The sequence below is a fragment of the Triturus cristatus genome, chromosome 11 (genome assembly GCF_964204655.1).
Source record: "Triturus cristatus chromosome 11, aTriCri1.1, whole genome shotgun sequence".
Classification (NCBI taxonomy): Eukaryota; Metazoa; Chordata; class Amphibia; order Caudata; family Salamandridae; genus Triturus; species Triturus cristatus.
Window position 1 is genome coordinate 485,946,475 of NC_140594.1, and position 22,762 is coordinate 485,969,236.

The 22,762-nt window shown below is 47.5% G+C and overlaps 1 protein-coding gene across 1 annotated transcript in view; it reads right to left on the minus strand.

The window, feature by feature from the left end:
- Nucleotides 1-22,762, minus strand: part of ZMAT4 (zinc finger matrin-type 4) — a 2,296,526-nt gene that overhangs the window by 1,229,845 nt on the left and 1,043,919 nt on the right. The window contains exon 4 of the mRNA XM_085633137.1: nt 18,922-19,011. Within this exon, the coding sequence (XP_085489263.1) occupies nt 18,922-19,011 (90 nt within the window). The remainder of the gene's footprint in view (nt 1-18,921; nt 19,012-22,762) is intronic.

Below are 22,762 nucleotides of genomic sequence, written 5' to 3' on the forward strand. Positions count from 1 at the left end.
AGGTATGCCTCATTACCGAATCGGTAAATACCGATTCATAATTTACCGAATTATTACCTACATCACATTTACCGATTCATAAATACCGAATCGGTAAAATTCGGTATTATGAGTCGGTAAATGTGATGCTACCTACATATGGCCCCAAATATTCACCTGGTTTCCTTTCAAAACAATGAGTCTTTCTTTAAACATTTTCAGCCTACAAAATGTAATTATAAAACCAATTTTAAAAGAAAGATTCACAGGCATTATAAGTTTATTAAACATTTGTATAATAATCACTGTAATTAAACATTGTGTTGTGTGAATTACTGAAATGTACACAAGATAAAAAATATATGTGTGTTTTGGAGAAAGATGATTATAGGGTCACTTTTAAATTTCGTTGTTTTGACTCTTTGGCAAAGTCAGTAAGTCCACCCAAGTGCAGCCCGGACCTGTGAGACCAACCACACACTGAACATGCCAGAAGGCCATACATGGTGTGGGGTTGGAAGCTTGCAAGTGGTTGGAAGCAGTGCTTGGCCATAGGTCAAGCCCTGCTGCCAACACCCTTCCGCACCTGACTAACGTCTGTGTGAGGTGTGTGGATGGTTTCCGGCATAGGGTTTACATGCAGCGCCAGGACACGGGCCAGGCCGTACGCCCAACCCCCTGCTGCTCACAGCCAGAGGCAGTGGGCAGCAGGGGGGTTCACTTTACTCATGGCAATAAAATAGTGCTTTGCATTTCAACCCTAGAAACTCACTTAAAGCAACAAAAGTTAAAGTGACGTTATAGTCTGCTGAAATAGTCAGTTAAAACTTGCCATTTTAAATGTACAAAACCACTGAAATTCACCAGTTCTAGTTATCACAAGTAACTATAACTCATACCCTAAGGTAACTTAACTTGCACCCACTTCGGTTCTTTTTTTATTGCCCAGAGCTCCATATAAAGCTTTATCCTGACCAGTTCTACTGCTAGTAATAGCTCTTTAACCTGTGGACTAGTTCGCAGTAGCCAGAGATGTTTATTTAACTGTTTTTTGATACATTTTATTTCCAGTGGAAAATTATTTAATGATTTTGCTTCTTGTAAGAGACCGGTGGAAATTTTGCTACTATATATTCGGTAAACCTCTCACGTTTGCTTGTCAAAAACCTCTCCTTCTGCATCCCTCGAAAAGAAGACTATACATTGATAAATAATAGCAGACTGCTTCTTATCCTCATAATTCCACCTAAATCTCTTAGTGTTTTTGGTATGTACCTCAACCAATGACCTCAGAAGACCGCCAAGTATCTCGCTCTGGAAACTAGCATTCACACCAGCCAGCAGATAGGCTTGAAATTATGTGGGCCTGCACTCAAGGGGAACCCCTTGATGCAGCATCCAATGTTAGAAATGGGGATCTCTAGTTGGCAGTGGCTGGCACCAATGTCCAAATAGGGACCCTTCTTCCTAAGTCAGAGTAAAGGGGCTACACCCTTTGATAACCCCTGCTCAACCCTGTGGGAACGTAGCACGAGCAGACAGGCCTAAATCAGAGTCAGTCTGTGAAGCATTTATGACCATTCACAATAACACAGTGAAGACACTACAAAGGGACACCACACAAGTAGTTATAGAAAAATGAGTATCGTTATAAAGGCTTAACACAAGGCTCAAAAGCGATCAAGGAGCCACAATGCATGTAACGAATATGCTACTTACCAGTATGCATCTGTTCTTGGCATGTAGGGCTGCTGACATTCATATCTGTGCATAGATCGCCGCCTAGTGTTGGGTCCGGATGATTGCACATTGTTGTCCTGGAAGAGTCTTCAAAGTATCACGAGATAGGTGGCTCCTCCCCTGGACTACAGTGCGCATGGGCATCCTCTCCATCCTCAGATTGTTTTTCGCCATTGTGGCAGTGATGGAGTAGATACAGTAAGGGATGACCATGCTATTCAGTAATTCTGAGTGCTGCAGCTGCTACAGGCGCCGGGGAGGAGGGTGGGCGATATGAATGTCAGCAGCCCTACATGCCAAGAACAGATGCATACTGGTAAGTAGCATATTCGGTTCGAGGCATGTGGGCTGCTGAATTCATATTTGTGCATAGATTATATAGCAGTCCCTCCATTAGCGGCGGCTGCCCGTGTCAGCTGCAGCAGTCTGAAAAAGGGTCTTGAGAACAGCCTGTCCTACAGCTGCCTGCTGTTTTGAATGTACATCTACACAGTAGTGTTTAGTAAATGTATGTATAGTGGACCATGTGGCTGCTCTACATATTTCCTCTAAAGGAATGTTACCTAGGAAAGCCATGGACGACCCTAACTTTCGTGTGGAGTGGGCTCTTGGGGGAATCGTTAATGTGCGTTTAGCTTTTTCATAGCAAATTTGAATACATTTAACAATCCATTTGGCTATCCCTGCTTTGGAAATGGCGTTGCCCTTGTGTTGTGGAGAAAAGGCAACGAACAGTTGTTTTGTTTTCCTAAAATCCTTTGTTCTGTCTATATAGTACATGAGGGCCCTCTTTACATCGAGTGTATGGAGCATTCTCTCTGCGACATTTTCTGGATTTGGAAAGAAAACAGGCAGTTCAATAGTCTGATTCATGTGGAACTGCGATATCACTTTAGGCATGTATGTGGGGTTGGTACGTAGTACAACTCTATTTGCGTGAACCTGTATGAATGGCTCTTGAATGGTTAGTGCCTGGAGTTCACTAACTCTTCTCAACGAAGTGATTGCCACTAAGAAAGCTACTTTCCAGGTGTGGAATTGAATCTCACATGAATGTAGAGGTTCAAAAGGTGGACCCATCAATCTGGTGAGGACCACATTCAGGTTCCACACCGGTGCTGGTGGGTGTGTTGGAGGAATCACTCTTTTGAGTCCTGTTAGACCTGGGGATTCTGGTTGGCTAAGGCTTGCGCCAAAGCCAGGCAGAAACCACCACTCTAGTCAGGGCAAGGACGTTACACGCCAAAGATAACCCCTGCTCACCCCCTTGGTAGCTTGGCACGAGCAGTCAGGCTTATCTCTGAGGCGATGTGTAAAGAGTTTGCGCGCGCACCCAGCAACAACACCCAAGGCCCACCACAAAGGAAACTCCACACAAGGTATTCTATAAAAATAACCTTTGTATTATACACAACACATTAGATAAAAATACACACTTTACAATGTGCCAACAGGCACGGGCAGAATTTACAAGGGATTATGTACAAGACAGGGCCACCTAGACCACTGTCAGGAATTAGCACTTTTTAGATATTTAGCACACAAAATATATATAAAATCACTGTAGCACCAAAAATAATATGTATAGCACACAACCAGTACTTACTGGTAACAAGACAGTACCTCCTACGCAACCCTAACCACTTTAGGAGACTATCACGCAGGGACTCAGAACCTCCCTAGTACCATCGGTACCAGGGGAACACTACCACCTAGGTATCACAATACCTGTATGGGAAAAACACATATTACACATGATGCATAGGACATTCAGAGGTGTAAAAGCAATGGCACATGATGCATCAACACACATTCAGAGGTGCAGGTAGGAACACAATTGCGCAGAACTCCTATGCCACCACCTGTGGCAGTCCCTGGGCCAACTGGCCTGGAAGGGGCTAGGACGCCCGGCGTTCAACACAGTCAGGCTGCGCCAGCTGCGCAGACTAGAACAAGAATGGTCCCCCACCTAAACGTGGCAGCTGCCCGCTAAGTGCTGGGCAGCTGGAAAACGAACTTCAGGCACTGCGTGCCTCTGGAGCCCTCTCTGGGCTTTGACCATTCAAAAATATGCCCCCTAGAGCCTTCGTGGCTCAGCACAACGTTGGAGCCTTACTGGGCTCTAGAAACCATGTGCCAGCTTTTGGAGCCTCACTGGGCTCGAGAAACAATGTGCCAGCTTTTGGAGCCTCACTGGGCTCTCTCGAAGTACCCCCGGTCGTTGGAGCGTCAGCGCTCTAAATAGGCATGCCCCCTCTTGTTGGAGCCTCACGGGGCTCGTGAGCACAGCCCCCTGCACCCCCCAGCAGATGCGCGGAGTCCCCCAGCCCTCTAGGCACTCACCGGCTGCTCGGGGGACTCCCGCGTCGTCTCCGCTCTCCGGGGAAGGCTCCGAGGCTTCTTGACACCGCAGAAGGGGCAGGCACCGACAACGTGCCTCGCGCCCCCTCCGCACAAGCTCCGGCCGTGCTCCTCTCACAGTCCAGCGCAGGGTGGGCTCCCGCCTGGACCTCCACTCTTCCCGGGCACTTCTCCTCGCTGCACAGGAGCGCGGGTTAGGCTCCCGTCCGCTTCCTGTTTCCAAGTTCCGCCCCCGTCTCCACGAAGGCTGCCTGACTTCCGGGTTTCCTCGGCCCGGGCTGCAGCGGTGATCGGAACCCTCAGCAATAAGAGGGGTAGGCTCCCTCGTACATGCAATCCTCGGCGGGGTAGGCACCCGCCGCAGCGATAAGCAAATAAGCGGGGTGGGCACCCGCAAGCCGAATCAAAGCGCTTCACAGCGCTACAAGGTGAGCCAGCGCTCGCAGCGCTACAAAGGATCCTCAGAGCGCTCCCAGGCTCTGAGAGACAGCCAGTCCAGGAAAACAGCGCGCACAGCGCTTACAAAGTTCAGGAAGCGCTCCCAGGCGCTATGGATCACCAGAAAGGTCCAGCAAAGAGTCCTCAAAGTACAGGGGGCACAGGCTGGGCCCAGAGCCAGCACACAGGGCCCTCCAGCAGGGAGGCAGTCCCCAGTGGCGGTCTCTCCTGGCGCCCAGCAGCAGCAGGCCCCCCCTCAAGTGGATCCTGCAAGAGAACACCCAATGTAAGGGGACACAGCCCCTTTTTATACTGTACAAGTCTTTGTCTAAGGTGCAGGGAAGGGGCGAACCAGTTACATCTGGTTCCTGAGCACTTTGTTTTGCTCAGCCCCTCTCCCTATTCACTGGCAGGGCTAGGGTCATTAGACGCACCACAGGGGCCGGCGCCAGCATTGTGTGGGGGAATCCCTGTCCTATTCAGGACCCAGGTACACTCCTCCCCAGCCATCAACATGCTAACTCCCCATTCACCACTGGGTGACTCCTCCTGACTCTGGGGAATTCCCTAGTCCGTCACCTGACCTCACCAGCCAATCGCCAGACAAGCCACACATTTCAGACTGCACACTGAAGTGCCCACTTCTAGAAGTGGCACTTCCACACCAGGTACATGCACGCTGCACACATCAACGCGCAGCATTCACTCCCACGAGTCCGCACATACCAAACACGGGCCTGCACACCCCACGCATCAGGAACTACCGGGACACATACATTCCCCCATGCATTCCTATGGGAGGGCAGGCCAACCTCACAACACGCACGCACTTTACCCTGGGACACAGCGGTAAAGTGCGCAGAAGTCACTAAAATCACTAAACCAAGTCACCATATTACGCAAAAAGTTTCGGGGTGAACCGGCCAGAAGGGCCAAGTCCAACAAGTCCCTCTAAGAAGGCTTTGATGGCAGGCACTCTGAATAAAGAGAGGTGCTGCCTGTTCTGAAGATAGGCTGCTATTGCGGTTAGGTGTATACAGATGGAGCTGTATGCCAGATTGCATCGGTATAAGTGTAACAGGTAACAGATGATGTTCTGAATGGATACATCCAGCGGATTAATGTCATTGTTTTTACAGTAAATGACAAACCTTTTCCATTTAGCCGCATAGCAAGCTCTGGTCGTGGGTCTCCTGGCCTCTTTGATGATATTCATACATTCTGGAGGCAGGTTCAGGTAGCCAAACTCTAAGACTTCAGGAGCCAGATCGCCAGGTTCAGCTGTTGTGGAACTGGGTGCTGAATTTCGCCATGGTTCTGTGTTAAAAGTTTGGGTGTTAGCCGCAGTCTTTGATGCGGTACCACGGAAAGTTCTAGAAATGTGGTGTACCATGGCTGGCGTGCCCACGTTGGAGCAACCAGGATGAGTGTTATCGAGTGTTGCCTTAGTTTGCGTGCCACTAGCTGTATTAATGGCGCTGGGGGAAAAGCGTATGCAAATCTGCCTGACCAGTTCATCCATATCGCATTGCCCTGCGACTGTGGATTGGGGAACATGGCGGCAAAGCTTTGGCATTTTGCGTTCTCCCTTGTGGCGAATAGGTCTATCTCTGGATGACCCCACTGCTGGAAGTACGGTTGGAGTACTGAAGGATGTATCTCCCACTCGTGCATTTGGTGGCTGTGTCTGCTGAGCAGATCCGTCATCTGGTTGTCCTTGCCCGGGAGGTGTTCCGCAATGAGGAACATGTTCCTCTGAATGGCCCACTTCCACATGCTCTGAGCCAGATGAGACAACTGTGGAGAGTGTGTTCCTCCCTGCTTCTGTATGTAGTACATGGCAGTCATGTTGTCCGTCCAGATCAACACGACTTTGTTGCACAAGTGTACTTTGAATGCCTTCATTGCCAGGAAGATTGCCATCAGTTCCAGAAGGTTGATGTGCATCTTCTTTTGCTGTGTTGTCCATAGTCCCTGCACTGTGTAATTGAGTACATGATCTCTCCATCCCTGGAGAGACGCGTCCGCTGTCAGTATTATTTGTGGAACAGGCTCTTGGAACGGTCGGCCCTTGCAAAGGTTTTGTGGATTCCACCAATGCAGAGAGGTGTATGCCCGACCGCTCACCAACACTAGGTCTTTCAACTGTCCTTGAGTCTGATTCCACTGACGTGCCAAACACTCCTGAAGCGGGCGCATATGTAGTCTTGCGTGCGGGACTATGAAGATGCAGGAGGCCATCATGCCTATCAACTGCATGAACACTCGCGCTGGAAGGGAGTGTTGAGGTTTGAACTTTTTTATCAGCAGTTGCATGCTGTTGATCCTTACCAAGTTTGGCTGAGCTTTGGCTGCCAGAGTGTCTATGGTCGCGCCCAGGTACTGCCGTACGTGGGCGGGTTGAAGATGTGACTTTGGATAATTTAGTGAGAATCCCAGACTGTGAAGAAGGTGAATGGTGTGGTATATGTGGCTGGCACACTGCTGGGCTGACTTTGCCTGAACAAGCCAGTCGTCCAAGTAAGGGAAGACGTGAATGTGCTGTCTCCTTAAGTGTGCAGCCACTGTCGCTAGGCATTTGGTAAAGACTCCGGGCGCCGTCGTTACTCCGAAAGGGAGTAATTTGAACTGATAATGCTGATCCTGAAGAGTGAACCTGAGATATTTTTTGTGTGATGGGTGTATGGGTATGTGGAAATACGCATCCTTCAAATCCAGTGTTGCTAGGAAGTCTCCCTGACTGAGTAACAGTAGAACCTGCTGGAGGGTGAGCATATGAAAATGCTCTGACAGAATGTATTGGTTGAGAGGTCTCAGGTCCAGTATAGGTCTGAGAGACCCGTCCTTTTTTGGGATCAAGAAGTACAGAGAGTACACTCCTGACCATCGTTGGTCTACGGGCATGATTTCTATGGCTCCTTTCTGCAGCATACTTAGTACTTCCTGCTGCAATAATGCCAAGTGCTCTGCGGACATAGGACGGTGTCTTGGCGGTATGTTGGGTGGATTGGATGTTAATTCCAGACAATAACCGTACTGGACCATTTCTCTGACCCACCTGTCTGTGGTGATGGATCTCCAGACTGGCAGGAACTGTTGGAGTCTCCCCCCGACCGGTGTTATGTGGTCGGGGGGCAGTGACAAGACGTCACTGTTTGTTATTGGCGGAGGACCTGGTGTTGTTGTGTCCTCGTCCTCTGCCTTTGGTGCTGGATCCGCGATATCCACCCCTATTGTTCTTATTATAGGTACTCTGGGTACCTCCTTTATTGTACTGCTGCTAGGACCCCTGACCTCTAGCTGCTCCTCTATTCCCGGGGCGACGAAACTGCTGCGACTGTAGAGCCCCCATAGATTTCGCAGTTTCAGTGTCCTTTTTAATCTTTTCTAGGGTAGTGTCAACCTCGGGGCCAAATAAAAAGACCGGGTTGACTGGTTGATTCAAGATATTATTTTGAATTTCAGGTTTGAAACCTGATATTCTCAGCCATGCATGCCTCCGCAACATCACACTAGTGTTGATTGCCCTTGCTGCAGTGTCCGCTGCATCTAGTGCGCATTTGATGGACGCATTTGTAATGAGTTGTCCCTCTCTGATGAGGAGCTCCGCTCCATCTTTGTATTCATCTGGTGGGTGTTCTAGCAGTGTTTCTAGGGTATCGTAGTGTGACCTGTCGTATCTGGCCAGGAGTGCCCGAGTGTTGGCAATGCGGCAGATGTTTGCTGCTTGTGCTGCTATCCTTTTTCCTGATGTTTCTAACACTTTGGACTCCTTGTCCGGAGGAGGAGCATCCCCGGTAGTTTGTGAGTCAGCTCTCTTGCGAGCATTAGAAACTACCATGGAGTCCAACGGCAAATGATCCTTAATGTACATGGGGTCTCCTGGGGCTGGTTTGTATTTTTTCTCTATTCTCGGGATCAATACCCGTGCTCTGGTTGTCTCCTTAAAGATGTCCTTAGCATGTTTAATAACCCCTTTTAACATTGGTAGAGTCTTGACCGTTCTTTCTGATGTGGAGAACGTGTCCACCAAGAAATCCTCCTCCACAGAGTCAGAATGAAGTTCCACTCCGTGATTGGCAGTCCCTCTTTCAACTAGGGCATTAAAAGCAGCAGTATCTTCAGTGGGAGATGGTTTTACATTATGAAGATGAGTGTCAGGAGCATTTTGTTGGTCTCCTGGGTCATAAGGGTCTCCCCACGCCTGATCCTGATCTTGCCGTTGGTCATCAGGGTCAGTATCCACAGGATAAGTGGTATCCTCAGTATAGCCCTCTCCTGCATCCGCCTCCGAGTGTGTGGGAGAAAAGGATGGTGGGTCCTGGTCAAATGTGTGGTAATGTTCTACAAGCACTGGTGTCGAACCTGACGCCATTTTCCTCTTGAGTGGAATTTTGTATGAGTCCAAAGGCTTTTCTGTAACAATTCTACGCTTGCGGAACAACAGTCTACCAGTGTCGACGTCGATAAACTGGTCCTGTGAGTCTTCAACATCAGTTCTGTCTGTGGACACTGTTCTTGGTTGTTCGATACTTTTCCGAAGTTCGAACATCTTAGGTGCCCCCGGTGGTGGCAATCCAAACTTGATCGGTGCCGGCGCCGAGGGAGTCTTGGTGGCCTTGTTTGGTTCGGGACCCGTTTTCGGTTCGAGAGTGACCCGGTCCCTGATGCGCTTCAGGGACTCCGACACCTGTTGTAACGTGAATGCCGATGGTGCTTTTGATCCGACAGGCTCTTTGGAGGCAGGCCTCGATGCGGTCTCCGGTGTCTTGCCAGACTTCGGGCTTTGGTCCGAAGTTTGGGATCGACGCTGTGTCGATCTGGAATTTTGGCTGTCTCAGCACTCCTCGGTGTTGATGTAGTCGGATTTACCGCCTTGACCCTGGTCGGTGGTGCCCCAACCTTCGGTGTCATAGGCCTCTGCGTCTTCTCGGGACCGAGGGCCTTCTTCTGTTTCTCGGTGCCGAGGTCCTTTTGTGGTTTCTCGGTACCGAAGTCCTTCTTCGTTCGTTCGGGTCCGAAGTCCTTCTTTTGTGTCGGCGGATTGGAAGGTTTCGATGCCTTCGATCCGACCTGAACCAGTTGCACTTTCGGTTTCGATTTGACCGGTGCAGGTTGTGGTTTTGATTTTATGGAATCGACTCCAGTCTTTTTCGATAATTCTGGCTCTTTTGAAATGTTCGAAGCCGGGCCTTTAGGCGGGGCTGTAGAATGATCCGACCGATCTTGGGTAAGGCCCGCAGGCGATCCCTCGACCTGAGCCTTATCAAGACTATCTCTCACGGCCTCCGCATCGACGGATTGGCCTAGCTCCTCGCCTGAGCTATCTTCCTCGGCCCCAAGGGCCTCATCGTCGTCTCCTACCTCGTCAACGACGTCTTCGTCCTCGAGGATCTCCTCATCATCGTCGTCATATTGGGATTCCTGCTCCGAAGCAGGGCCCGAGTCTACCTCTTCCACGCTCTCGACTTCTTCATCCTCGGTGCCGAATATGTTAACCGGGTTAGGTGCCGATTGTTTGGCCTCCAATCTAGCCGCTCGTCTATTCCGAAGGGTCTTCTTTGACCAGAACCGGGCGCAGGCCATACACCTGGACTCATCATGATCCGGTGATAAACATTTGTTGCACACCGGATGGACATCTATGTGTGGATATTTAGCGTGACATAGAGGACATCTCTTGAAGGGAGTCCTCGATTCCATCTTCGAACGTCAATCGCTGTTCGGACCGAAACTCGGTCCGAGAAGGGTGAATAAGTTTGAGAACAAGTCTAAGAAGTTATCGATACCGAACGCAAACAATACCGTCGATACCTAAAGGCTGTTGGCCTTAAATAAAGTTTTCCTAACTTGAGCTAAGATAAGCACATCCGAACCCAATGGCGGAAAAAACAATCTGAGGATGGAGAGGATGCCCATGCGCACTGTAGTCCAGGGGAGGAGCCACCTATCTCGTGATACTTCGAAGACTCTTCCAGGACAACAATGTGCAATCATCCGGACCCAACAATAGGCGGCGATCTATGCACAGATATGAATTCAGCAGCCCACATGCCTCGAACATATAGATTCACTTAAAAAGCATTAGAAGCAATCAAAAGCGTGTAAAACGAACTTAGTTCGAGGCCGGGATCTATGCGACCCAGTGATGCACAATGTACCTGAAGTTTAAAGGGGCACGGCACGCAGCTTCGTGAGGAAGCCGCGATGATGATAGGCGGACTCGCAGTGGCCACAGCTCCCACCTGCAGCGGTCCACGGCGTGCACTCACGATGATCCTGAGATGTGATTAAAGGCAGGCACTCAGCGGCACAGTCCCTCAGCTGCAGAGGCCCACAGTAGCGATAGCGATGATTCTCGTAGCACAGATAGATGCGGGCTCTCGGCGGCAAAAGATCCTCAGCTACAGAGGCCCACAACAGTGATAGCGATGATTCTCGTAGCACAGGCAAATGCGGGCTCTCAACGGCAGCAGTTCCTCAGCTGCAGTGCCCCGCGATAGCGAAGATTCTCGTAGCACAGGCAAATACGGGCTCTCAGCGGCAACAGCTCCTCAGCTGCAGCGGCCCACAATAGCGATAGCGATAGTGATGATTCTCGTAGCACAGGCAAATGCGGGCTCTCAGCGGCAACAGCTCCTCAGCTGCAGCGGCCCACAATAGCGATAGCGATGATTCTTGTAGCACAGGCAAATGCGGGCTCTCAGCGGAAACAGCTCCTCAGCTGGGGCGGCCCACAATATTGATAGCGATGATTTTCAGCCCGCGTTCCCCGCAGTAGACCCAGAGGCTCTGGAATTCTCGACAGAAGCCTCACCTGCGAATAGAATCCCTCTCAATAGGAATTCAGAAGGCTGGTGTGTGAAGTCTTATGTCCCTGAGACTTCAGCAGGAGGCAAGCTCAAATCAGGCATTGGGTAGTTGCTTCAGCAATATGGATAGAAGTTTCAGAGTCCTTTCCCTCTAGTTACAAGGACAGAGGTTCGTCTTGACATCCAGAAGTAACACCCCGTGTAGGGATTTTAGCACAGATATTTATACTCAAAAAGTCTTTGTTCTCAAAAGTCACAAGTCACTGAACCCAGCCAGAACCAGTTCAGTGTGGTCCTGGAGCACTTTGTTTACAAGGCGACATCCTGCCTTTCAGGAAGAGGGGGTCTACCATCAGACGCACAGTGGGAGGTGGAGCCATCATTCACCTTGCCAGGCACAGCCCTGCTCACACCAAAGGGTCACCCCTCCCCATACTTCAACTGCAGATCTCTCTGTTCAATCCAGGTCAGGCTCAACCTGCCCTGTCCCTCCAAAACCAGACAGCCAATACACATAACAGCAGAGCACATTGGAAGACTTAGGCAAGAAAATACCTGCTTTCGAAAAGTGGTATTTTCAAACACAGGATATAAAAATAATCCTCACTACAAGATGTACTCTAATATTCTGAGCTCAGGCCTACTAAATTCGACTTTCCAAACATGTTCCTTGGGTCTGCTAGGATTATAGGGAATACCAATTCATACAGTCATTTTACAATAGGGAGCATTTGCACTGTGGCACTGAATGTCGGTGGAACAGTGCCCAGAGCATCTAACACCAGCAAACACAGAGGAGACAAAAGCGAAAGATGGTAGGGAGACCAATGCCAACGGTGCCAGGTCTAACAATCCGGATTCAATTTACGTGCCAACCCTGCAGCCAATTTAGAATCAGATGACACTCAAAGACACAGCCCCAAGCAGAAACAGGTGATGAGTACACATGCAGAACCAAGGATGCCCATTAAGTCAAAAGACGAAAGTATCCAAACAGGAATAACACAGCAAGTGATCAACACTTTAATGCCAACCCCCTAGAGTAGAGGCCTACATAATTTCGTGCCTATCGGCTGGCTGCTGTACATGAAGGTTTCCAGAGTGATTTACTCTGTGGTCTTCCCTAGTTGATGGTAATCCCACTCTGTTTGTGTTGCGAAGGCAGCTGTTTCTTCTTGAAGGTGCTTTCTTCTTGCTCACTATATCCACACCTGGTCTGATTGGACTTCTGCACCATCTGCTATGACGCAACGTAGATTCATTGCAGGATTAAGGCCCTGCAATGAATGCTACTGTTGACTGATCCAGGAGTTGTTTTCGCAAATACTGTGTACCTTTCACCCTTCTACATCATCTGTGCCATTGGTTCCTTCTCCACAATGTCTGTGTCATTTGCTTCTTCGCCTACTTACATATTCAATTTGCATTGCCCTCACTTAGTAATTTGTCAATGTACGTACATGGCACATGACTTTTCAACTGGCTGGTGCTTCTTGGTGATATTTGCACCTTAATGGGTGAGTCCCTTTGTAAATGTGTTCACCGTTTCCTTGCTATTCTTGAAATATAAGCCACTGGCATGTGTTTGGACTGTAGTCCACTTTAGGATGTACCTTTGAGAAAGAGAATTTCGACTCCACACTGATCATAGACTTCTACTGAAAATATTAGAGTCGGGAGAGCCAGCTAGGGTGTCGCTAAAACTGGCTAGACTAGCATCCTAAATGAAAGAATTTATGTATAAAATGTAATACTTACCAGGATGGAAAATCAGTATGGTTGATGACTACCAGACTCAATGGAAAAGGACAGTGAAACAGATGCACAATGTGGAATGATTGTAACTTGTATAGAAGAACTTGAAAAGAGTGAATGCTCGTACCCAAAACAAAGAGTGGAAAACTGAAATACGTAAAGACTAAGGGGCATATGTATCAAACGATTTTGTATTCGCAAACGGTGCGAATTGCAAAAAAACAGCGTTTGCGAATACAAAATCGCAAAATGAGATGTATGAGGCATTTCAGCAGCGCCTTCTTAAGGAATCGCTAATTTTGCCATTTCTTAAGTTTGCGTAAGCATTTAAGAAATCGCAAATTGCGATTCCTTAACAATTCCTTAAAAACAATACCTAACATTTCACAGATACACCAGATTATCTAAAAAAGCAAGGATGTGATGGAGAGAATACACTTTGGAATAAAAGGTACAATCCAAAGAGCTGAAGCCAGCAACAGGGATGAGGAAGAAATACACCTAAAAATAACATGTTGAGAGCACATTGAACCACAGTAAATAAATCTACTAACTCATCTCCCTTTGAGCTGCTGAGAAGGCTGAAGCCACCCAAACAAATAGCACCTTGGTGGATGAATGATTTTTGAGAACAGGTGAAAGAAAAACCCAAGTCTGGATTGTGTAATAAAGCTAGACCAAATACTAATAATTTAACCAACAGACAAGGAACCACGAAAAACAACGAGTATGAAGGATCTGGGGGAAAACTGAACGATGGCAGAAGGCAGCCGTGGCCGCTGCAGGTAAGAGTGGTGGGCCAGGTGAGGGGGGAGTTCGAGACCAAAAGGGAAAATTAATGATTTATTTAATTTTTCCTCGTGGTCGTCTCTTGAAATACCCCTTCACCTGGCCTCACCGCTCTTACCTGCAGCAGCAGCGCTGGCAGTAGGAGGGATGTATCAAAATATTACCCTATACAAAAGACAAGCAAAGGGCATCATCATTAAAGAGCAGGGAACTGTTTTGATTTCATCATATCCACAGGATTTGTTTAACTCTCATGTTCCACTCACAGTCAATCAAATTACAATGGGACAGAATGTGGGCAGAAGATGAAAGGCTCAGCGTGCTCCATTACCAAGCACCATGCTTGGTTGTGGATCACCAACAAAATGGAAAGACCCTCCTTGGCGTTGACAGTCTGACCTAATTTTCCTTCTGGTATGATCTGCTTTGTTGAAGGAAAGGAGATATTTTGTAGTGACCTCAATGATATTTATATCAATCTACGCCTCCTCACCAAAGTGTTCATTGTTTAGAACCTAGGTTGGTAAGGCAGTTTAGGGGATTCACCCATACTTCCCACTTGCTGGTTTCCTCGGTCCTTATGATTTTCATTTAATGAAATAAAGGTAGTCTTACAATAGATAACATTTATTTTACAAGTGGTCGCTTCCGACCCTCGGTCTAGGTCCACTCTTTCCCCGCAGCTCTGCTGTGCCATCTCTTGCCTCCAGACCCCGACCTCCTCCTTGGGAGGTTCGAGGCTGCTGCCTGCTGCCTGCTCCGGCGCCTGCTGCCTGCTCTTACTGGGACCAGACTGCCTTCAAGCACCGTAACCTTTCTCAGCCATTTTTTTTTCTTAATTTTTCACTGTTGTGCCACTGTTATTGTGCCCATCTGTATCTTGCTCTAATTCCACCACTGTTTTTATTTTCTCGTGCCTGCCTGTTCCTGTTGCCTTTTGCCGCTGCGGCCCCTGCAGCCCCTCCCCCCCCGGAATTCCCCCCAGAATTCCCTCACTTAAGCCTCCCAGCCTCTACTCCCTCCCACCTCCCCTACTTAATGGCGGCCGCTGCGGGGTAGCGTGAGTAAGACCTCCAACCCTTGGTCTAGGTCCACTCTCTACCCGCAGCTCCGCTCTGCCGTCTCTTGTCTTCAGACCCCCACCTCCTCCTTGGGAGGTTTCTCAGCCATTTTGTTTTTCTTCATTTTTCCTGTTGTTCCACTGTTATTATTCCCATCTGTGTCTTGCTCTAATTTCACCACTGTTTTTATTTTCTCGTGCCTGCCTTTCGCCGCTGCTGTCCCTGTGGCCCCTCCCCTCCGGAATTCCCCCGCTCCAGCATCCCAGTCTCTCCTCCCTTCCACCTCCCCTACTTAATGGCGGTCGTGCGCAGCGGCCACGCCGCCGGCATGCCGAAGGCACGCCAAAGGCAAGCTCATCTGTGCCCGTCCACGACCTAACCATGGCCAGAGCCAGGAACCCTGGACCTCCCACTACCCATCACTACGACACCACCTCCCTCCTCGCACTCAACACTGGAAGACTTAGAGAATGCCAACAGGCCTCGCCGAACACGACCCATGGACAGTTCTCCTGCCTCCACTGCCGCCAGACCCTCACCGCCACCCCGGCCTCCAACACCGCTGACACCAGCACCGGCGACACTCTAAAATGCATCCTCCTCAATGTAGGCTCCGTACACAAAGACGCCCTGGAAATCTGGAACCTTCGTGACTCGCCCAACATCGCCTTCTTCACAGAGACCTGGACCAACGCAACCTCGCCCTCGACATCAGCACCGCCATCCCAGATGGATACCAGATCCAGAGGAAAGACGGCCCAACTACCCAGGAGGGAGCCTCGCCATCGCCCACAAGAGCACCCTTACCTCACCACCTCCAGCGAAACCTCCCCTCTGCCGAACACCTGCACTTCCAGATCCAGACCACGCCCAAAGCCACACTCCGGGAACCCTCATCTACAGACCCCCGACCCCGAACACCCTTCGCCATCACCAACTTCATCGTACCCTACGCTATCACCTCAACAAACTACATACTCATTGGAGACCTGAACTGCTACCTCGACAACCCCAGCAACCCCAACTCCACTATCCTTCGTGACAACCTCAAAAGCATCAGACTTAAACAACTTGTCAATACACTGACCCACAGAGCAGGACACACCCTCGACCCCATCTTCGCAGCAGGAAACAGCGTCCAATTCAGCCACACAACGCAGCCGCCATGGACCGACCACCACTGCGTACACTTCGCCATCAACAAACCCAAAGCATCCAAACCAGCCCCACACCCACCATGAAGGAACTGGAGCAAGGTTACCGACGAGCAACTTAACCCCACACTCATGCGAGACAGTCACACCTGGGCACCCGATGCAATCGACGCAAACGACGCAGCCAGAGAACTCCACACCTGGCTCTCCAACTGCGCAGACAAGCTTGCCGTGCTACGCAACCCTGACAGACAACGCCCCAGGAAAACTGCCTGGTTCACCACCGCTCTCCAAGAAGCCAGACGCACCTGCAGACGTCTGGAGAAGAACTGGAGAAACACCAAGAAAACCGAAAACCACACCACCTACAAGGACGCTCTGACAGACTACCACGACCAGATCAGAGCCACCAAGAGGAACTTCATCCACAACAAAATCCTGGACAACTCCACCAACTCCAAGGAACTTTTCAGTGTCATTCAAGAATTCACCAACCAATGCAGCGAAGCCACAGACATCATCCCATCCCAAGACCTCTGCGACAAGCTTTGAACCTATTTCCACCTCAAGATCAAAAACCTCTATAACAACTTCATCGACCATCCACCAGGTACCACAGATGGCCCCCCGCCCCCCAGAAACACCAGCCAGCCCACCATCTCCAACTGGAAACCGATCACGGCCGAAGACACCGCCTCGACCATGATAAGCATCCATTTGGGGGCCCCCACCAACCCCTCCCCCCTCACATCTACCAGAGAGCAACGGCTGCCATCGCACCCAAACTACAACGCACCATCAACACCACCTTCAAAACAGGCACCTTCTAAGACGACTGGAAGCGCGCAGAAGTCATACCCCTGCTCAAGAAGCCCACAGCTGACCCCAATGACCTCAAGAACTATCGGCCCATCTTGCTCCTCCCCTTTGCAGCCAAAGTTGCAGAGAAAACAGTCAACAGGACACTGACACAATTCACTGAAGAGAAAGCCGTCCTCGACCCGTCCCAATCCGGATTCCGAAGCAAACACAGCACAAAGACCGCCCTACTCGCCGCCACAGAAGACATCTGCACACTCCTGGACCAAGCCCACTCCGCAGCCCTCATCCTACTTGACCTATCAGCAGCCTTTGACGCCGTCTCCCACCGCAGACTATTCGCCAGACTACATGACGCAGGCATACAAAGAACAGCCCTGGACTGGATCCGATCATTCCTCACCGGAAGAAGCCAAAGGATCAGACTCCCACACTTTCTCTCGGACCCCACGAAAATTACCTGCAGAGTCCCACAGGACTCATCACTAAGCCCCACCGTCTTCAACATCTACATGGCTCCCCTTGCAGCCATCTTCCGAAAACACGGCCTCAACATCGTATCCTATGCTGACGACACCCAGCTCATCCTCTCCCTCACCAAAGACCCCACCATTGCCAAACTCAACTTCCAGAAAGGAATGCAAGACATCGCAGCCTGGATGACCAACAGCTTCCTGAAGCTCAACACCAAGAAGACAGAAGTCCTCGATCTCTGTACCATCCCTTCTGCATAGGACAGCACCTGGTGGCCGACTGCCCTTGGAAACCCGTCTACCCCCTCAGACCACGCCAAGAACCTCGGCTCGTACTCGACTCCTCAATCACAATCAACTGACAGGTCAACGCCGTCACCTCCAGCTGCTTCAACACCCTCCGCATCCTCCGCAAGACCTTCAAGTGGATCCCCCTTGAGTCAAGGAAGACAGTTAGCCACACACTCATCACCAGCAGACTGGACTATGGAGATGCACTCTACGCCGGCATCAAGTCCCTACTCCGCAAACTCCAGACAATACAGAAAACCGCCGCCAGACTCGTCCTCGGCATACCCCGACACGAACACATCAGCACCTACGAAGTCTCCACTGGCTCCCCGTGGAAAAGAGTCACTTTCAAAATCCTCACTCACCCCTACAAATGCGTACACAACAATCAGATGTGCCCCCTCACTGACCACCTTCAGGAAGATGATCGATTGATTCACTTTTGCTTGGGTATACCGATATGCAATTAGACACCGTCACTATAAACATTGTAGATAACCATTTCCGATTGCTTAGCATCCTTTTCTGGAGCACTTGTACAGGAGAGTGTTAGGCCTCCAGACGTGAGTTTACAGCCACAACGTTCCGTTCGCCTTGAAAATCACTCCCTCCCCCCCCCCCACACAAAAATGGGTGACTGAGACATGGTCTTAGAAAGTCAAACAACTCAGCCTGAGGCCATGTGGTGTGTAATAACGTCACCATTTACTCTAAATGGGGTTTTAAGACAATAATAAGGGCGCCATGTCTTTGTATGCCCAGCTTCAAACACTGAAACACCAAGGCCTTGAATGTTTACCGCAGGTAAATATTTCTTTTTTTTCTTTCATTGCGCGGTCAAATGTGTTTCAAACGAAAATTGCTGCAGCCTTTTTTTTTTAATTTAAAACGCTGTTCACTGCGATTTCTCTAAATAGCATAGCAGATATTCATTTTCCTGAAGTCAAACACTTCCGCACAGTTCACCGAGTATTAGGGTCCATTTTAAAAATGACCAAAAATGTCTGCAATCATAGGCTGTGGACTGTGAATGTCAAGTGCTGAAAGGACGCCAAAGCCAGGTGCAATCATGTTAGGCTGTCTATTCTCTGACGCACAACCCCACCAATAAATAATAAAGCGGGGCTGCCAGTAAAAGCTCTCATTCCACATTTACAGTGCAATCACTAAAATCGTCTATACAGCAGCTCACGAAAATCATCTCTAGTGAGAGATTGCCAACGATTACAGGTGTCAGCCAAATACTCACATTTTCAGATCTGAGTTTTTTCGCTGGGCATCCTCCATCAACCGGATGAAGCATATAGTAGAGTCGAACTTTGCTTGCGTGTTTCCGACTCTGAAAAATATCAAATCACTGGATTAATTCAAGAATTACTAAGTCGTTTTGCTCAATTAAAAACAACACGTTGATAAAAGCAAATTCAATAACATCTTGACAGATGAGCAGCATAGCTAGGGTGTTCTGGGTCCTAATGCAAGCAAGAACAACCTCTGACAATGCCAATAGGTCTGTGTTGACTGCCAGCTGGTTTGTCAGCGCTTATTTTACCTTTTTCATGGTTTTGGCAAAACTTTATTTTGGGGGTGGATCCCGGGCTCTCGTAACTTCCAAAAAACACATTGGCTAAAAGCAAAAATATGGTTTGGTCTCAAAAAGCACACAGTGCCATTATATTTACAGGCATTTAAGGGAACTACTTTGTATGTGGATATGCTACTTGTGACAGAGCAGAATTCTGCCACTCATAGGAAATTTAGCCAGACAGAAATTAGGCCATTGTACTGGACTTGCATGTAGTGAATACTTTATTTCGGTCAAGAGACCATTAAAGTGCAATTGCAGCAAATACATTATGATAATAAAAAGCATAAAAACAATGATAATAGAGAGGAGAAAAAAGTACATAGAAGCATTCTAATAACATTGAATCCTTAGGATGGGCATGGTGGTAAATCGCAGGGAAAACAATTACCAATATCAACATAAACCTCCATAGTGACCTAATTTCATGCCATTATGTGGTCCGCCTTGTTGAATGGCTCAGTGTACCCTATCTTTTTCCATCAACAAAAATATTTTCCTATTTCGCACTAGTCGACAGCGGTAGATATCCTTAAAAATATTGAAAGGTAATAAAAAAAATGTCTTTGGCTTGTCACGCAAGTACCAGTGATGTACAGCATTGAAATGTACTTTGCATTTTCTGCTTATGTGACGCTTTTGCATTTCATGCATTCGTGTGTTCGAGTGCACATTTTGCATTTACAAAAATGTGCTACACTTAGTATTAATTACACATGTACAACATATCATGTTTGCTTTATTACAGTGTATTGTTATTCATATATGTATTATTGTGATATATAATGTGTAATGTGGTTTAGTCAATATGCAACAGAATTCATACGCTTAGCCTTAAATTTTACATGACTTATCACGAGTCTCGTCTTTTCATATGTGATCAGAAAAGTGTATTTAAGCCATCCCCTATAGATCCATCAGTCTCTTATGTTCTTTGTGCTATGGTTCACTTGTTTCTTGTAATGCCTGCTCATCAGGGCACCTGCTATCGTTTTTCAAGAATATGCACTTCATAGATATTTGTTGTCAGGTTTAAGGATCCATTTATATATTTATTAAGTTGTAAGCAACCTTGGCCGCCTGCAATCACAAGCACTTTGATAATTTGATAAAACAATATTGCCCACCGCAGCTATCCAAATAAACTGTAAGTGTAGATGTGCTTTAGTTATATATCCTGTGCTAATTAACAATGCAAAGTGGTTTATTGTAATTGTTGTCTGATGAATCATTTCGAATTTAATCGAAATTGATTACACAAAAAATGATACCCACAGAAACCATACAGATTAATGAGAGAAGGTTCCAGCTGTATCACATATATGTGCCTAGCAAGCCCAAGCACACAATGAAGTCTTTGGCAACAGCTCATTGTTCGAATTCTTTTGCCTCAGCTGTTTCTGTGCTTGAGAAAAAGACAGCAAACTGTAAATATTATTACTGGGTGCCTTGGAGGGACACCTGGGGATGAGTTGAGAACTTTGCTAGTACAAAATGTTCCCATACACTAGTGTAATTTGTGTAAATTGCACAATTTTGTTGCAGAGGACTAGTTCAAGCAGCAAATCTCTCTTGAGAAAACAGTTTGAACAGAACATGTAAGGAGGTGGTATTGGGCATAGGAGAGGTGCAAGAGAAAAAAATAACAAAGAATGACAACTTGGATTAAAGAGTAAAGAAATACCAAGAAATACCTGCTGCCAGCTGTGGATTTTTGATGTGTCTTCTTGCCTACAACTTCATTGATGGAATGTGATTATGTATATAAGAATTGACGTGTGCTAAGGTTTTATACTTTGAACAGAACATGTGTCACAACAAAACTTTTTTTCCCGCAGAGCAGTCCAGTTGCCAGTTACCTCAACTGACTTTAGAAAATGACGCATTCCCTCAGGTTCACTTTTCACTCGAGAAACCCCAAAGTGCATTTTACATAATTTACGCATAAATTCAATATTACCCATTCTCTGAATCTTGCTTATCTCACTAAATTATATATCAGTATTTGGAGAAGATCCATGTTAGGAATGAGGGCATGGTCATATTGATTATGTAAAACTATACGGCGCCCCATGAATACAAGAATTAAACTAATTATGACAGATACAAAACAAGTAAAAACTCTAGGCATAAGAAAACAATTGACTTAAGTATTCATGCCTGCTAGAATGTCGGTAAAACCACAACAGTATCCACTGCAGTTTGATGCAGACATTTTATGATGACAAACACATAGTATATATATATATATATATATATATATATATATATATATATATATATATATATATATATATATATATATATATATATATATATATATATATATATATATATATATATATATATATATATCGCTTACTACCCCTGATGAGGCATCAAAGTGCTTTTCGGCGAGTAGCACGCTACTCTGGAAACCAAAATGATCAGTGGTGGATTAGTATTGGGATATATGAGTATAGTATTAGTCAGCCACGGTCGGTAGGAGGTTTACAGGTAAGTAAACATATACATTAATAAAACGAATTTCGTTGAGCGCACTGCATCCCCAAATGCAATGCAGTACAAGCAACGAAATTCGTTTTATTAATTTATATGTTTACTTACCTGTAAACCTCCATTATCCCTAGTTTACTACCCCCCACCCTGCCCCTCCCCACGTCACCACCCGGCAGCTACTCTCACTACCGACCGCGGCTGGTATTAGTATAGGGAGGTACAAGTTAAATTGAGCTGAGGGCATGTGAGTCTGATAGTTGGATTGAATAGAATAATGAAGGAATAGAAGCGGGATGAAACCCAGAAGTGTTAATTGGGAGATCATAGTAGTAAGTTGAGATCTGGGATGAGTAAAGGAGAGATGGAGGACGGAAGAAACTGTGGAAAGGGATTGGGGAGAAATAGAGTCAAGTAGAAAAAGGAGGTTTGGCTTGAAATTAGAAAAAAACTGCATGGCATCATTAGAACACAGCTGAAGTGATTAAGCCTCTTAGTCAATTAAAATAAGTATCCCAAAACTTTTGTGAATGCTAGAGAATGCACTAATGGGCGTGGAAAAGACATAATCTGACAGAATTGCAATTGAAGACTTTCAGAGAGCACCTGAAAACATGGCTACTGGGGCCAAGTTATGCGAGTCATATGGCAGGGAAACTGAAGTTAGCAATCCCAATCATCTCTGTAAATATTACTGACATAGCACAGCCACTTAGACCCCAATTACAAATGGAGCAGTATCCCCGTGCAGGATACTGCTGTGCTCAATAATGGGTGGCCAAGTGTTCCGGCACTCACATTTCCTGGTTGCAGGAAAACCAGACCCAATTTTACCTGCCAGAAGATCCTGCTTGTAAAATTGCATTGGGATTGTCTGCAAATACAGCCAAACCCCGGTCGCAGGTCCGCAGTCCATGCCCGACCCCTCCACAGGAAGAGCATATAAAGATCCCTCTGCCAGGATACTTCCTGTACTACCTTCTGCCTCCAATCTGGTTGGAGCATTCCT